The 17432-nt window shown below is 44.1% G+C and overlaps 1 protein-coding gene across 1 annotated transcript; it reads right to left on the reverse strand.

The window, feature by feature from the left end:
• Window positions 1–306: 306 nt before the first annotated feature.
• On the reverse strand, window positions 307–1456 carry LOC124667405 (ethylene-response factor C3-like). The gene has a single exon (XM_047204690.1). It carries the CDS (start codon window positions 1346–1348, stop codon window positions 506–508), a length of 843 nt encoding a protein of 280 aa, XP_047060646.1. The 5' UTR covers window positions 1349–1456; the 3' UTR covers window positions 307–505.
• Window positions 1457–17432: the final 15976 nt, after the last annotated feature.

Genomic DNA, 17432 nt, shown 5'->3' on the forward strand with positions numbered 1-17432 from the left:
ATTCATTAATCAATTCCATTTTGAGCTGTTGATTACACTACTTCCTCTCTATTTCTTTTTACTAAAAAAAGAACAAGATCAAGTAGTACTTCATCTAGATAGCTAGATCCCCAGAGTTGTTAGTTATCGTGAAGGAAGGTGCGTGGTGGCCACATGCAGGCCGCACGTACGTAAAGTAAGTGCAGCATCGAAAGGGTCAAATACATGTTCATGTTTTGGAACTTTGGAAGTGCATGACTTCCCGATTGGAAATGCATGCCTGAAAGAACACACCTCGAATTCTCGGACCTGTATAATTTTGCACTCAATTGATCACGTGTGTGTAGAACTTACTTATCGACAGAGAGGCATACATAGCCGTAGCAGGCTGTTGGCAAGTTGGCTGCACTGCCGTGGCAACAAGAGAGAAAAAAAGGAGAAGAAGCTGCAAAAAATTGATCGAGAGATCAATCTCTCGGTTGGAACTAACTCAAGCAGGGCAGAGCAGAGCAGCTGCCAAATGAGACTAGCAGTGAGGGAACAAGATTGGGCCGGCGTTGGCGATAATCGACTGCAGGTCAAACTCATAGCCAACCATCGTCGACGCCGTCGGCTGGTCGGAGGAGACCCGGAGCAGCTCGTCCAGGTAATCGGCGCCCAGGTCCTCGAGCTCCACCACTCCGGCATGCGCCGTCGTCTGTTGATGCGCGGGCGCCGCCTCCCTCGTCATCTTGGTGACCGCGGCGGGCGCCATGGCCGTCTTCTTGGCCTTGTTGGGCGAGCGCTTCCGGATGGAGTGTCGGCTCTTGAGGGCCAGCACGGGGGACCCGGTGGTTGCACCGAGCGCGAGCGTGCGGAGGGACTCCTGGACGCGGTCGACGGGGTAGTTGAGGACGGCGGCGGCGCCGCGGACGGAGAAGGCGGCCTGGTCGTAGGCCATGGCGGCCGCCTCCGGGGTGTTGAAGGTGCCGAGCCACACCCTCGCGCCCTTGCGGGTCGAGTCGCGTATCTCGGCGGCGAACTTGCCCCACGGACGCTTCCGCACGCCGATGAGACCCTTGGGGATTGAAGCTGCTGCTGGGGCACGACGCTTGCTTGGTGCAGTGGTCGCCATGCCCTGCTGCTGCTGGTGCTGGTCGGAGGAGGAGGAGTAGGAGCTGCTTGACGAGGAGGTGGAGGTGGAGGAGGAGGGCTGCTCCGTAGTGTCCATGTCGAACCCGAGGTAATGGGACATGTCGTCGCCCATCTCCAGTAGGGTGTTTAGCAGGTGCATGTCGTCGCTGTCGCCCATGTCGAACGCCGACGATGAGAACAGGGACGAGGCTGCTGCCGGCGACGGGAAGCCACCGCTCAAATGATGTAGTTCCATGAGAGTTGATCGGCTACCGGCCGGAGTAATGTGTTGCTGGTGTTGCTTGGGTTGGGCTCTTAGCTGGGTGACAAGTTCAACTGGAAGAAGAAGGTGATGCTGGCAGAGGAGAAGAGAGGAACGCGGATTTTGAGCGGACCTTATGGCGCCCGGACCTTATCCCGCACCGTCTATTTCATGAAAGGCATCAAGATTGGTGACTCGTTTTTTGCGTAAAAGACCCTGGATTTTATTAGATTCATAGTAGGTCGTCCTTGCTGCTTATGAAGTTCTTCAGAAAATCCAATGTGTATCCATTTGTGACATTCTTAAGTTCTTCAAAAAATTGCAGTGTATCCATTGTTGCAATTATAAGTAACATTTTTCCATATGAAAAAAATCCATAGATCTCTTGATTTCAACCATAGATCTCTATGAAGTTCTTCACAGATCTTCATAAGAAACAATATTTAGGCATGAAGATCTAACACAAATATTCAGAAGATCCATCAAGAATAGGAAATGGATCCATTTGCTCATACATGATCCTAATAACTAGTGGATCCAGTAGATTCACACAAAGATCCATACAAAGATCCTACGAAGATCCATCCGGCCACACAAAGATCCATACAAGATCCTACGAAGATCCATACACAGATAAAAGGAGGAAGAAAAGAAAAAAAAACGAGGAAGAAATCCATCCGCCCGCCGGGATCTTGGACCACCCGCCTGTCCGGCCGCCGGGATCTTGGAGCAAGCCATGGAGGCGGCGCTGCCCGACCACGGCGGCTCTGGCGCGGCGGAGCCCACGCAGCGGCCCCGTCCGAGCACGCCGGCGCGCGGGAGGGGCGCAGGGGGGCGACGCGGAGGAGCGGCGACGAGGAGGAGCTCGCGCGCGTCCTGCCGCTCCTGAGCAGGGCGGCGGCGGGCGGAGACGGGCGGCGGGCGGAGGCAGAGGCGGGTGGCGGGCGGCGGCGGGTGGTGGGCGGAGGCAGGGTGGTGGGAGGCTGGGTCGGGATCTAGGGTTGCTGGCCGTTTGTGGCTCTTTATATAGGTCAGGACTACATCTGAATTTGAGGAAGGTGCATGGGTTTTTTTGTAAAATGGGCGCACGCGAATCTCCAGCCGCATCGGACGAAGGCGATAAGGTCCGGGCGCCATAAGGTCCGCTCGTTGTAATATTCGAGAAGAGAGGACTAACTGTTTGGAGCAAGGCATCTGGCTGTGCTTTTATAAGCAACCGATTCCATCTGCAAATGGATTTGACTAGTCGGACCTATTCCAACAAAGTTTTGGGGTGGCCTACCGCATCCAAGGACCTAAAATTTGGGAATACCCTAAAACAATCCTCAGGAACGGATGGGAGGTAGCCGATGAACTTTGGAGGTTGGTTGATGTAGTAACGCACGTGACAGAGACGGCCTCCATGCGTACGTAGGGCGGCGGTGTACGACAAACGACCGTGACGTCAGCATTCCCTCATCCTCTGCGCCGACATAGACGCTGACAATGTGCGGCTGCAGACCAGACCAGGCGCAGAAGATCCTGCAGAAAACATGGGAATGGTCTACCATCACAGATGAGCACTCCCCCTGTCGAGCTGGGCTTTTTTAATTGGAATCGTTTGCTACTACCTTAAATCATTTACTAATTAGTGTATGCAGTGACGATATACCACACGCGCCCCGGATCCATCGTGGAAGCAGCACCCATGCAGGCCCCATAGCTTGTACTCTGGCGGCATAAATAACACTATAACCAGCTCGCTGATGATGTACTCACTGCCTCATGCTTCCTCTGCGAACACGAAAAGATGTGATTAACCCACACATCACACTGACCTACTCCAAATCTTCGGGATTACCCGCTGACATATGAACAATCTTCTACTAGTACTAGTAAAATGCCCGTACGTTGCCACAGAAAAACAAAACATAATGACAAGTGATTTAATTTTACTGCCGCGATGTAAGTACGACGATTTGTAGTACTCAACCAAATACTATACGATGACCAACCATGTGTGTTTTTATCTCTTTTTACAGATAGTTCTTTTCTATAGTGTGCAAACTAGCGAATTCCAACCACGTTAGGGTACGTAGATCTCGGTGCAATGTGTAGTGGCGGAAGAGAACCGTCCAGGAACCAGAGTGCCAAATGGGCACGGAAGAATCGAGCTACACATTGCACTAAGCTTGTCTTGAGACGCCTTGCCGCCCGCCAAGAATCCACTCACGTCGAACGAAACCGTGGGTCTAATCGTTGATGAAGAAGTTGCAGGGGACTAGGAGCTCACCAAGGTAGACAAGGAACCAAGACGACCCCGAGCCACACTGCCACCCCACCACCAAATGGGATGGATTAATTCCAACTATTCTCTAGGTTCGTGCCTCATCGACAATCTGTTGTCCAAAGAACCGGGTGGTAGGCAGTGGCGGATCTGCTTCTAGCCTTGGGGGTGCACAGGACCCGGCTGAAAAGAAAATCCTTTGTTAGATGGCATTTTTTCACCACTTATGCACCCCCTAAAAATCATTTTTATCTATTAAGGCACCTCCTAGGCACCCGGGTTCCAAATGTTCTAGCTCCGCCACTGGTGGTAGGGGTGCAAATTTTTGAGTTACACTCCTTCCAAAGCATCAACAAGGTGGGGTGGCACGTTCCCTTACACTTGGGACGATTGATTGCGCGTAGTTAACACGTCCGTTGGGAACCCCAAGAGGAAGGTATGATGCGCACAGCAGTAAGTTTTCCCTCAGTAAGAAACCAAGGTTATCGAACCAGTAGGAGCCAAGAAGCACGTTGAAGGTTGATGGCGGCGGAGTGTAGTGCGGCGCAACACCAGGGATTCCGGCGTCAACGTGGAACCTGCACAACACAATCACGTGAACTTTGCCCCAACGTAACGGCGAGGTTGTCAATCTCACCGGCTTGCTCGTAAACAAAGGATTAGATGTATAGTGTGGATGATGATGGTTGTTTGCAAATAACGAGTAAAGAACAATTGCAGCAGATTGTATTTCGGATGTAAAGAATAGGACCGGGGTCCACGGTTCACTAGCGGTGTCTCTCCCATAAGATAGCGGATGTTGGGTGAACAAATTACGATTGGGCAATTAACAAATAAAGAAGGCATAACAATGCACATACATATATCATGATGAGTACTATGAGATTTAATCGGGGCATTACGACAAAGTACATAGACCGCTATCCGAGCATGCATCTATGCCTAAAAAGTCCACTTTCGAGGTTATCATCCGAACCCCTTCCAGGTATTAAGTTGTAAACAACGAGAGAATTGCATTAAGTATGGTGCGTAATGTAATCAACACAAATATCCTTAGACAAAGCATCGATGTTTTATCCCTAGTGGCAACAAGCACATCCACAACCATAGAACTTTCCGTCACCGTCCCGCATTTAATGGAGGCATGAACCCACTATCGAGCATAAATACTCCCTCTTGGAGTCACAAGTATCAACTTGGCCGAGCCTCTACTAGCAACGGAGAGCATGCAAGAACATAAATAACATATATGATAGATTGATAATCAACTTGACATAGTATTCAATATTCATCGGATCCCAACAAACACAACATGAAGGATTACAAATAGATGATCTTGATCATGATAGGCAGCTCACAAGATCTAACATGATAGCACAATGGGGAGAAGACGACCATCTAGCTACTGCTATGGACCCATAGTCCAGGGGTGAACTACTCACACATCGATCCGGAGGCGATCATGGCGATGAAGAGACCTCCGGGAGATGATTCCCCTCTCCGGCGGGGTGCCGGAGGCGATCTCCTGAATCCCCCGAGATGGGATTGGTGGCGGCGGCGTCTCGCAAGGTTTTCCGTATCGTGGCTCTTGGTACTGGGGGTTTCGCGACGGAGGCTTTAAGTAGGCGAAAGGGCAGGTCAGGGGGCCACACGAGGGCCCCACACACCGGGGCCGCGCGGCCGGCACACGGGCCGCGCCGCCCTGTTGTGGCGGCGCCTCGTGGCCCCACTTCGTAAGTCCTCCGGTCTTCCGGAAGCTTCGTGCAAAAATAGGACCCCGGGCGTTGATTTCGTCCAATTCCGAGAATATTTCCTTACTAGGATTTCGAAACCAAAAACAGCGAGAAAATAGCAATCGGCTCTTCGGCATCTCGTCAATAGGTTAGTGCCGGAAAATGCATAAATATGACATATAATGTGTATAAAACATGTGAGTATCATCATAAAAGTAGCATGGAACATAAGAAATTGTAGATACGTTTGGGACGTATCAAGCATCCCCAAGCTTAGTTCCTACTCGCCCTCGAGTAGGTAAACGATAACAAAGATAATTTACGAAGTGACATGCTATCATAATCTTGATCATACTATTGTAAAGCATATGAGATGAATGCAACGATTCGAAGCAATGATGAAGATAATGAGTAAACAAATGAATCATATAGCAAAGACTTTTCATGAATAATACTTTCAAGACAAGCATCAATAAGACTTGCATAAGAGTTACTCATAAAGCAATAAATTCGAAGTAAAGGCATTGAAGCAACATAAAGGAAGATAAAAGTTTCAGCGGTTGCTTTCAACTTCAACATGTATATCTCATGGATAATTGTCAACACAAAGTATTATAACAAGTGCAATAAGTAAACATGTAAGAATCAATGCACACAGTTGACACAAGTGTTTGCTTCTGGGATAGAAAGAATAGGCAAACTGACTCAACAATAAAGTAAAAGATAGGCCCTTCGCAGAGGGAAGCATTGATTACTATTTTTATGCTACAGCTTTTCATTTTGAAAACAAGAAACAATTTTGTCAACGGTAGTAATAAAGCATATGAGTTATGTATAAGATATCTTATAAGTTGCAAGCCTCATGCATAGTATACTAATAGTGCTCGCACCTTGTCCTAATTAGCTTGGATTAGCACGGATTATCATTGCATAGCATATGTTTCAACCAAGTGTCACAAAGGGGTACCTCTATGTCGCCTCGTACAAAGGTCTAAGGAGAAAGCTCGCATTGGATTTCTCGCTTTTGATTATTCTCAACTTAGACATCCATACCGGGACAACATAGACAACGAGATAATGGACTCCTCTTTTTAATGCATAAGCATTCAACAACGAGTTATTATTCTCATAAGAGATTGAGGATTAGTCTGTCCACACTCGAAACTTTCACCATGAATCATGGCTTTAGTTAGCGGCCCAATGTTTTTCTCTAACGATATGCATACTCAAACCATTTGATTGTGAAAATCGCCCTTACTTCGGACAAGACGAACATGCATAGCAACTCACATGATATTCAACAAAGGTAAAAGTTGATGGCGTCCCCAGAAACATGGTTACCGCTCAACAAGCAACTTACTAAGAAATAAGACACATAAGTACATATTCTTCACCACGATAGTTTTTAAGCTATTTTTGTCCCATGAGCTATATATTGCAAAGGTAAAGAATAGAAATTTTAAAGGTAGCACTCAAGTAATGTACTTTGGAATGGCGGAGAAATACCATGTAGTAGGTAGGTATGGTGGACACAAATGGTATAGTAGTTGGCTCAAGGATTTGGATGCATGAGAAGAATTCCTCTCAATACAAGGCTAGGCTAGCAAGGTTGTTTGAAGCAAACTCAAGTATAAAAGGTGCAGCAAAGCTCACATATGAACATATTGTAGCTATTATAAGACTTTACATTGTCTCCTTCTTGTTCAAACACCTCAACCAGAAAATATCTAGACTCTAGAGATCAATCATGCAAACCAAATTTTACAAGCTCTATGTAGTTATTCATTAATGAGTACAAGGTACATGATGCAAGAGCTTAAACACGATCTATATGAGCACAACAATTGCCAAGTATCACATTATTCAAGACATTAAACCATTTACCACATGCGGCATTTTCCGTTTCCAACCATATAACAATGAATGAAGTAGTTCAACTTTCACAATAAACATTAAAGATAAAGCTAAGAACATATGTGTTCATACGAAACAGTGGAGCGTGTCTCTCTCCCAAACAAACAATGCTAGGATCCGATCTTATTCAAACAAAAACAAAAATAAAAACAAACAGATGCTCCAAGTAAAGCACATAAGATGTGACGGAATAAAAATATAGTTTCACTAGAGGAACCTGATAAGTTGTCGATGAAGAAGGGATGCCTTGGGCATCCCCAAGCTTAGATGCTTGAGTCTTCTTAAAATATGCGGGGATGAACCACGGGGGCATCCCCAAGCTTTGACTTTTCACTCTTCTTGATCATATTGTATCATCCTCCTCTCTTGACCCTTGAAAACTTCCTCCACACCAAACTCGAAACAAACTCATTAGAGGGTCAGTGCATAATTCATATATTCAGAGGTGACATAATCATTCTTAACACTTCTGGACATTGCACAAAGCTACTGGACATTAATGAAACAAAGAAATTCATCCAACATAGCAAAAGAGGCAATGCGAAATAAAAGACAGAATCTGTCAAAACAGAACAGTTCGTAAAGACGAATTTTAAAGTGGCACCAGACTTGCTCAGATGAAAATGCCCAAATTGAATGAAAGTTGCGTACATATCTGAGGATCACGCACGTAAATTGGAAGATATTTCTGAGTTACCTACGAGAGGAAGGTCGAAATTCGTGACAGACAAGAAATCTGTTTCTAGCGCAGTAATCCAAATCTAGTATTGGCTTTACTATCAAAGACTTTACTTGGCACAACAATGCAACAAAATAAAGATAAGGAGAGTTTGCTACAGTAGTAAACAACTTCCAAGACTCAAATATAAAATAAAGTGAGAAGTAAAATAATGGGTTGTCTCCCATAAGCGCTTTTCTTTAACGCCTTCAGCCTAGGCGCGAAAGTGTGTATCAAGTAACATCAAGAGACGAAGCATCAACATCATAATTTCCCCCATCCGTAGTGGTACTAAGGGCTTTGTCAATTTTAGGCCTATAATAATATTTTTTGGTTTAGGCACTTTAGAGACATACATAAACTTTTGCTCCTTACCCACATAAGCTTTCTCCTTAAACTTAAGAGAAGAAAAAGTTGAACCCAAGGTTCCCATAGCTTCTTCAAGTTCACTAATCCTATGGTTCGATTATCATGAGTAGCACAAGTTTCTAAAACAACAATTCTCTCATTAATTCCACCTAGAGATTTATCAAGCTTATCAGTGCTATTAAGTAATATTCCCAATTTAGTCTCAATACTTGGAAGATCTTTCTCTATGACCTCCAACTTTTTCATGACATCTTCAAGAGAGACTTCAATTTTAGTTTCATTAACAGGTGGTATTCCAACTAGACTCTCAATGATGCAACTAGCTTCTAAAGCAGGAGTGCCTAGGAAATTACCTCCCGCAAGAGTATCAAGAACATACCTATTCCAGCTAGAGATACCAACATAGAAGTTCCTAAGTAGTATAATAGTGGAGTGTTTCTTAATGCACCTATGATGAGCATCGCTAATTCTATACCAAGCATCTTTAAAACTTTCTCCCCCTTGTTGCTTAAAGGAACGAACTTCAACTTCCGGATTACACATTTTTAGTGGTAGTAAATAAAGTAAACTAAATAAAGTAAATGCAAGTAACTAATTTTTTTTGTGTTTTCGATATAGAGAACAAGACAGTAAATAAAGTAAAACTAGCAACTAATTTTTTTGTGTTTTGATATAAGTGCAGCAAACAAAGTAGTAAATAAAATAAAGCAAGACAAAAAAAAGTAAAGAGATTGGAAGTGGGAGACTCCCTTGCAGCGTGTCTTGATCTCCCCGGCAACGGCGCCGGAAAAAGAGCTTGATTGCGCGTAGTTAACACGTCCGTTGGGAACCCCAAGAGGAAGGTATGATGCGCACAGCAGCAAGTTTTCCCTCGCAAGAAACCAAGGTTATCGAACCAGTAGGGAGCCAAGAAGCACGTTGAAGGTTGATGGCGGCGGAGTGTAGTGCGGCGCAACACCGGAGATTCCGGCGCCAACGTGGAACCTGCACAACACAATCACAGAACTTTGCCCCAACGTAACAGCGAGGTTGTCAATCTCACTGGCTTGCTGTAAACAAAGGATTAGATGTATAGTGTGGATGATGATGGTTGTTTGCGAATAACAGTAAAGAACAATTGCAGCAGATTGTATTTCAGATGTAAAGAATAGGACCGGGGTCCACAGATCACTAGCGGTGTCTCTCCCATAAGATAGCAGATGTTGGGTGAACAAATTACAGTTGGGCAATTGACAAATAAAGAAGGCATAACAATGCACATACATATATCATGATGAGTACTACGAGATTTAATCAGGGCATTACGACAAAGTACATAGACCGCTATCCAGCATGCATCTATGCCTAAAAAGTCCACTTTCAGGTTATCATCCGAACCCCTTCCGGTATTAAATTGTAAACAACAGACAATTGCATTAAGTGTGGTGCGTAATGTAATCAACACAAATATCCTTAGACAAAGCATCGATGTTTTATCCCTAGTGGCAACAACGACATCCACAACCTTAGAACTTTCCGTCACCGTCCCGGATTTAATGGAGGCATGAACCCACTATCGAGCATAAATACTCCCTCTTGGAGTCACAAGTATCAACTTGGCCGAGCCTCTACTAGCAACGGAGAGCATGCAAGAACATAAATAACATATATGATAGATTGATAATCAACTTGACATAGTATTCAATATTCATCGGATCCCAACAAACACAACATGAAGGATTACAAATAGATGATCTTGATCATGATAGGCAGCTCACAAGATCTAACATGATAGCACAATGGGGAGAAGACGACCATCTAGCTACTGCTATGGACCCATAGTCCAGGGGTGAACTACTCACACATCGATCCGGAGGCGATCATGGCGATGAAGAGACCTCCGGGAGATGATTCCCCTCTCCGGCAGGGTGCCGGAGGCGATCTCCTGAATCCCCCGAGATGGGATTGGTGGCGGCGGCGTCTCAGTAAGGTTTTCCGTATCGTGGCTCTTGGTACTGGGGGTTTCGCGACGGAGGCTTTAAGTAGGCGAAAGGGCAGGTCAGGGGGCCACACGAGGGCCCCACACACCAGGGCCGCGCGGCCAGCACCTGGGCCGCGCCGCCCTGTTGTGGCGGCGCCTCGTGGCCCCACTTCGTAAGTCCTCCGGTCTTCCGGAAGCTTCGTGCAAAAATAGGACCCCGGGCGTTGATTTCGTCCAATTCCGAGAATATTTCCTTACTAGGATTTACGAAACCAAAAACAGCGAGAAAATAGCAATCGGCTCTTCGGCATCTCGTCAATAGGTTAGTGCCGGAAAATGCATAAATATGACATATAATGTGTATAAAACATGTGAGTATCATCATAAAAGTAGCATGGAACATAAGAAATTGTAGATACGTTTGGGACGTATCAAGCATCCCCAAGCTTAGTTCCTACTCGCCCTCGAGTAGGTAAACGATAACAAAGATAATTTCGAAGTGACATGCTATCATAATCTTGATCATACTATTGTAAAGCATATGAGATGAATGCAACGATTCGAAGCAATGATGAAGATAATGAGTAAACAAATGAATCATATAGCAAAGACTTTTCATGAATAATACTTTCAAGACAAGCATCAATAAGACTTGCATAAGAGTTACTCATAAAGCAATAAATTCGAAGTAAAGGCATTGAAGCAACATAAAGGAAGATAAAAGTTTCAGCGGTTGCTTTCAACTTCAACATGTATATCTCATGGATAATTGTCAACACAAAGTATTATAACAAGTGCAATAAGTAAACATGTAAGAATCAATGCACACAGTTGACACAAGTGTTTGCTTCTGGGATAGAAAGAATAGGCAAACTGACTCAACAATAAAGTAAAAGATAGGCCCTTCGCAGAGGGAAGCATTGATTACTATTTTTATGCTAGAGCTTTTCATTTTGAAAACAAGAAACAATTTTGTCAACGGTAGTAATAAAGCATATGAGTTATGTATAAGATATCTTATAAGTTGCAAGCCTCATGCATAGTATACTAATAGTGCTCGCACCTTGTCCTAATTAGCTTGGATTAGCACGGATTATCATTGCATAGCATATGTTTCAACCAAGTGTCACAAAGGGGTACCTCTATGTCGCCTGTACAAAGGTCTAAGGAGAAAGCTCGCATTGGATTTCTCGCTTTTGATTATTCTCAACTTAGACATCCATACCGGGACAACATAGACAACAGATAATGGACTCCTCTTTTAATGCATAAGCATTCAACAACAGTTATTATTCTCATAAGAGATTGAGGATTAGCTGTCCACACTGAAACTTTCACCATGAATCATGGCTTTAGTTAGCGGCCCAATGTTTTTCTCTAACAGTATGCATACTCAAACCATTTGATTGTGAAAATCGCCCTTACTTCAGACAAGACGAACATGCATAGCAACTCACATGATATTCAACAAAGGTAAAAGTTGATGGCGTCCCCAGAAACATGGTTACCGCTCAACAAGCAACTTACTAAGAAATAAGACACATAAGTACATATTCTTCACCACGATAGTTTTTAAGCTATTTTTGTCCCATGAGCTATATATTGCAAAGGTAAAGAATAGAAATTTTAAAGGTAGCACTCAAGTAATGTACTTTGGAATGGCGGAGAAATACCATGTAGTAGGTAGGTATGGTGGACACAAATGGTATAGTAGTTGGCTCAAGGATTTGGATGCATGAGAAGAATTCCTCTCAATACAAGGCTAGGCTAGCAAGGTTGTTTGAAGCAAACTCAAGTATAAAAGGTGCAGCAAAGCTCACATATGAACATATTGTAGCTATTATAAGACTTTACATTGTCTCCTTCTTGTTCAAACACCTCAACCGTAAAATATCTAGACTCTAGAGATCAATCATGCAAACCAAATTTTACAAGCTCTATGTAGTTATTCATTAATGAGTACAAGGTACATGATGCAAGAGCTTAAACACGATCTATATGAGCACAACAATTGCCAAGTATCACATTATTCAAGACATTAAACCATTTACCACATGCGGCATTTTCCGTTTCCAACCATATAACAATGAATGAAGTAGTTCAACTTTCACAATAAACATTAAAGATAAAGCTAAGAAGATATGTGTTCATACGAAACAGTGGAGCGTGTCTCTCTCCCAAACAAACAATGCTAGGATCCGATCTTATTCAAACAAAAACAAAAATAAAAACAAACAGATGCTCCAAGTAAAGCACATAAGATGTGACGGAATAAAAATATAGTTTCACTAGAGGAACCTCGATAAGTTGTCGATGAAGAAGGGATGCCTTGGGCATCCCCAAGCTTAGATGCTTGGGTCTTCTTAAAATATGCAGGGATGAACCACTGGGGCATCCCCAAGCTTTGACTTTTCACTCTTCTTGATCATATTGTATCATCCTCCTCTCTTGACCCTTGAAAACTTCCTCCACACCAAACTCGAAACAAACTCATTAGAGGGTCAGTGCATAATTCATATATTCAGAGGTGACATAATCATTCTTAACACTTCCGGACATTGCACAAAGCTACCTGGACATTAATGAAACAAAGAAATTCATCCAACATAGCAAAAGAGGCAATGCGAAATAAAAGACAGAATCTGTCAAAAACGTAACGATTCGTAAAGACGAATTTTAAAGTGGCACCAGACTTGCTCAGATGAAAATGCCCAAATTGAATGAAAGTTGCGTACATATCTGAGGATCACGCACGTAAATTGGAAGATATTTCTGAGTTACCTACAGAGAGGAAGGTCGAAATTCGTGACAGCAAGAAATCTGTTTCTGCGCAGTAATCCAAATCTAGTATTGGCTTTACTATCAAAGACTTTACTTGGCACAACAATGCAACAAAATAAAGATAAGGAGAGGTTGCTACAGTAGTAAACAACTTCCAAGACTCAAATATAAAATAAAGTGCAGAAGTAAAATAATGGGTTGTCTCCCATAAGCGCTTTTCTTTAACGCCTTTCAGCTAGGCGCAGAAAGTGTGTATCAAGTAACATCAAGAGACGAAGCATCAACATCATAATTTCCCCCATCCGTAGTGGCACTAAGGGCTTTGTCAATTTTAGGCCTATAATAATATTTTTTTGGTTTAGGCACTTTAGAGACATACATAAACTTTTGCTCCTTACCCACATAAGCTTTCTCCTTAAACTTAAGAGAAGAAAAAGTTGAACCCAAGGTTCCCATAGCTTCTTCAAGTTCACTAATCCTATGGTTCGATTATCATGAGTAGCACAAGTTTCTAAAACAACAATTCTCTCATTAATTCCACCTAGAGATTTATCAAGCTTATCGGTGCTATTAAGTAATATTCCCAATTTAGTCTCAATACTTGGAAGATCTTTCTCTATGACCTCCAACTTTTTCATGACATCTTCAAGAGAGACTTCAATTTTAGTTTCATTAACAGGTGGTATTCCAACTAGACTCTCAATGATGCAACTAGCTTCTAAAGCAGGAGTGCCTAGGAAATTACCTCCCGCAAGAGTATCAAGAACATACCTATTCCAGCTAGAGATACCAACATAGAAGTTCCTAAGTAGTATAATAGTGGAGTGTTTCTTAATGCACCTATGATGAGCATCGCTAATTCTATACCAAGCATCTTTAAAACTTTCTCCCCCTTGTTGCTTAAAGGAACGAACTTCAACTTCCGGATTACACATTTTTAGTGGTAGTAAATAAAGTAAACTAAATAAAGTAAATGCAAGTAACTAATTTTTTTTGTGTTTTCGATATAGAGAACAAGACAGTAAATAAAGTAAAACTAGCAACTAATTTTTTTGTGTTTTGATATAAGTGCAGCAAACAAAGTAGTAAATAAAATAAAGCAAGACAAAAAAAAGTAAAGAGATTGGAAGTGGGAGACTCCCCTTGCAGCGTGTCTTGATCTCCCCGGCAACGGCGCCAGAAAAAGAGCTTGATTGCGCGTAGTTAACACGTCCGTTGGGAACCCCAAGAGGAAGGTATGATGCGCACAGCAGCAAGTTTTCCCTCAGCAAGAAACCAAGGTTATCGAACCGGTAGGGAGCCAAGAAGCACGTTGAAGGTTGATGGCGGCGGAGTGTAGTGCGGCACAACACCAGAGATTCCGGCGCCAACGTGGAACCTGCACAACACAATCACAGAACTTTGCCCCAACGTAACAGCGAGGTTGTCAATCTCACCGGCTTGCTGTAAACAAAGGATTAGATGTATAGTGTGGATGATGATGGTTGTTTGCGAATAACGAGTAAAGAACAATTGCGAGCAGATTGTATTTCGGATGTAAAGAATAGGACCGGGGTCCACAGTTCACTAGCGGTGTCTCTCCCATAAGATAGCAGATGTTGGGTGAACAAATTACGATTGGGCAATTGACAAATAAAGAAGGCATAACAATGCACATACATATATCATGATGAGTACTACGAGATTTAATCGGGGCATTACGACAAAGTACATAGACCGCTATCCAAGCATGCATCTATGCCTAAAAAGTCCACTTTCGGGTTATCATCCGAACCCCTTCCGGTATTAAATTGTAAACAACGGACAATTGCATTAAGTGTGGTGCGTAATGTAATCAACACAAATATCCTTAGACAAAGCATCGATGTTTTATCCCTAGTGGCAACAAGCACATCCACAACCTTAGAACTTTCCGTCATCGTCCCGCATTTAATGGAGGCATGAACCCACTATCAAGCATAAATACTCCCTCTTGGAGTCACAAGTATCAACTTGGCCGAGCCTCTACTAGCAACGGAGAGCATGCAAGAACATAAATAACATATATGATAGATTGATAATCAACTTGACATAGTATTCAATATTCATCGGATCCCAACAAACACAACACGAAGGATTACAAATAGATGATCTTGATCATGATAGGCGGCTCACAAGATCTAACATGATAGCACAATGGGGAGAAGACGACCATCTAGCTACTGCTATGGACCCATAGTCCAGGGGTGAACTACTCACCCATCGATCCGGAGGCGATCATGGCGATGAAGAGACCTCCGGGAGATGATTCCCCTCTCCGGCAGGGTGCCGGAGGCGATCTCCTGAATCCCCCGAGATGGGATTGGCGGCGGCGGCGTCTCAGTAAGGTTTTCTGTATCGTGGCTCTCGGTACTGGGGGTTTCACGACGGAGGCTTTAAGTAGGTGGAAGGGCAGGTCAGGGGGCCACACGAGGGCCCCACACGCCAGGGCCGCACGGCCAGCACCTGGGCCGCGCCGCCCTGTTGTGGCGGCGCCTCGTGGCCCCACTTCGTAAGTCCTCCGGTCTTCTGAAAGCTTCGTGCAAAAATAGGACCCTGGGCTTTGATTTCGTCCAATTCCGAGAATATTTCCTTACTAGGATTTCTGAAACCAAAAACAGCGAAAACAAGCAATCGGCTCTTCGGCATCTCGTCAATAGGTTAGTGTCGGAAAATGCATAAATATGACATATAATGTGTATAAAACATGTGAGTATCATCATAAAAGTAGCATGGAACATAAGAAATTATAGATACGTTTGGGACGCATCAACGATCAATCACTCACAATCGTCCTAAGTGATCTCGTCTTCACTCTGTCCCAAGTTTGAGAATAGGTTTAGGGTTTCGTGGTGTCTCTCCACCACGTGATCAGCTTTATATATATAGTCATCAACAGATTACAATACATGTATAAATACACCTATACAGACCGTATTTAACACTCCCCCTCAATCTAAACTTCTACATACAAGATTCAGATTGGATCTAAAACGGTCTAACATCTGTTGGGTAGCTGGTTTAGTAAATACATCAGCTAGCTGATGACTCGAAGATATGAACTTGACCTGAAGAGCTCCAGCTGCAACACGCTCGCGCACAAAGTGGAAGTCGATCTCTATGTGCTTCGTTCGAGCATGGAAAACTGGATTAGCGGTCAGATATGTTGCCCCTAAGTTATGCCACCATAATATGGGTGTGCGCTGCTGGACTACTCCAAGTTCCTTAAGCAAAGACTCTAGCCAAATCGCTTCAGCAGCTCCATTTGGGAATGCCTTGTATTCAGCCTCGGTACTAGATCTCGAGACTGTAGGCTGTTTCTTCGAACTCCAGGATATCAAGTTCGGTCCTACAAAGATGGCAAAGCCTCATGTGGATCGTCTGTCATCAACACACCCAGCCCAATCCGCATCAGTAAATATGCTAATGCTAGTAGAGCGGGACTTCCGGAAACACAAGCCAGTATCAAGTGTACCCTTCACATATCGCAAGATGCGTTTAACCGCCTCCCAATGAACCTCACTTGGCTGGGAGAGGAACTGGCATACCTTATTAACAGCAAAGGAGATATCTGGCCGTGTAAGAGTCAAGTACTGAAGCCCTCCAACTACACTGCGGTACCGGAATGCATCATCAGTATGTAGCAGTGTACCACCATCACGAGAAAGCTTCTCTGAAGGAACTAGAGGTGTGGAAGTGGGTCTGCAATTCTCCATGTTGACACGATGCAGAAGGTCCAATGCATACTTGCGTTGTGTCACAGTCATGCCCCTGGAATTGAAGGACGCTTCTAGGCCAAGAAAGTAATCCAAGGGACCCAAGTCCTTGATGGGAAAACTATCCGAGAGAGACCATACCAGATGATCAACAACTCCTGGTGTAGAACCGGCAATGACAATATCGTCAACATAAACCAGCATATAAATCTGAACACCATCCCGGGAGAAGATAAACAAGGACGTATCAGCCTTCGAGGATGTGAATCCGAGCTGAAACAAACGAGCACTGAGACGAGCATACCAGGCACGGGGAGACTGTTTCAGACCATAAATGGAACGTTGCAGCTTGCACACATGATTGGGGTACTGAGCATCTTCAAAACCAGGCGGTTGCTGCATATAGACCTCCTCTGTCAAGAATCCATGAAGGAAGGCGTTGCTCACATCAATTTGACGGAGAGTCCATCCGCGGGACACAGCGAGAGAGAGAATCAAGCGCACTATGGTAGACTTCACAACGGGACTGAAGGTATCGCCGTAATCAATACCATGCTATTGTGAGAACCCGCGAGCAACTAGGCGAGCTTTATGCTTGTCGAT

Source organism: Lolium rigidum, chromosome 6 (assembly GCF_022539505.1).
Source record: "Lolium rigidum isolate FL_2022 chromosome 6, APGP_CSIRO_Lrig_0.1, whole genome shotgun sequence".
Taxonomy (NCBI): domain Eukaryota; kingdom Viridiplantae; phylum Streptophyta; class Magnoliopsida; order Poales; family Poaceae; genus Lolium; species Lolium rigidum.

Excerpts from the sequence above, each read along its gene's own strand:
- LOC124667405 (XM_047204690.1), bottom strand. The coding sequence starts at position 1,348 with ATGGAACTACATCATTTGAGCGGTGGCTTCCCGTCGCCGGCAGCAGCC.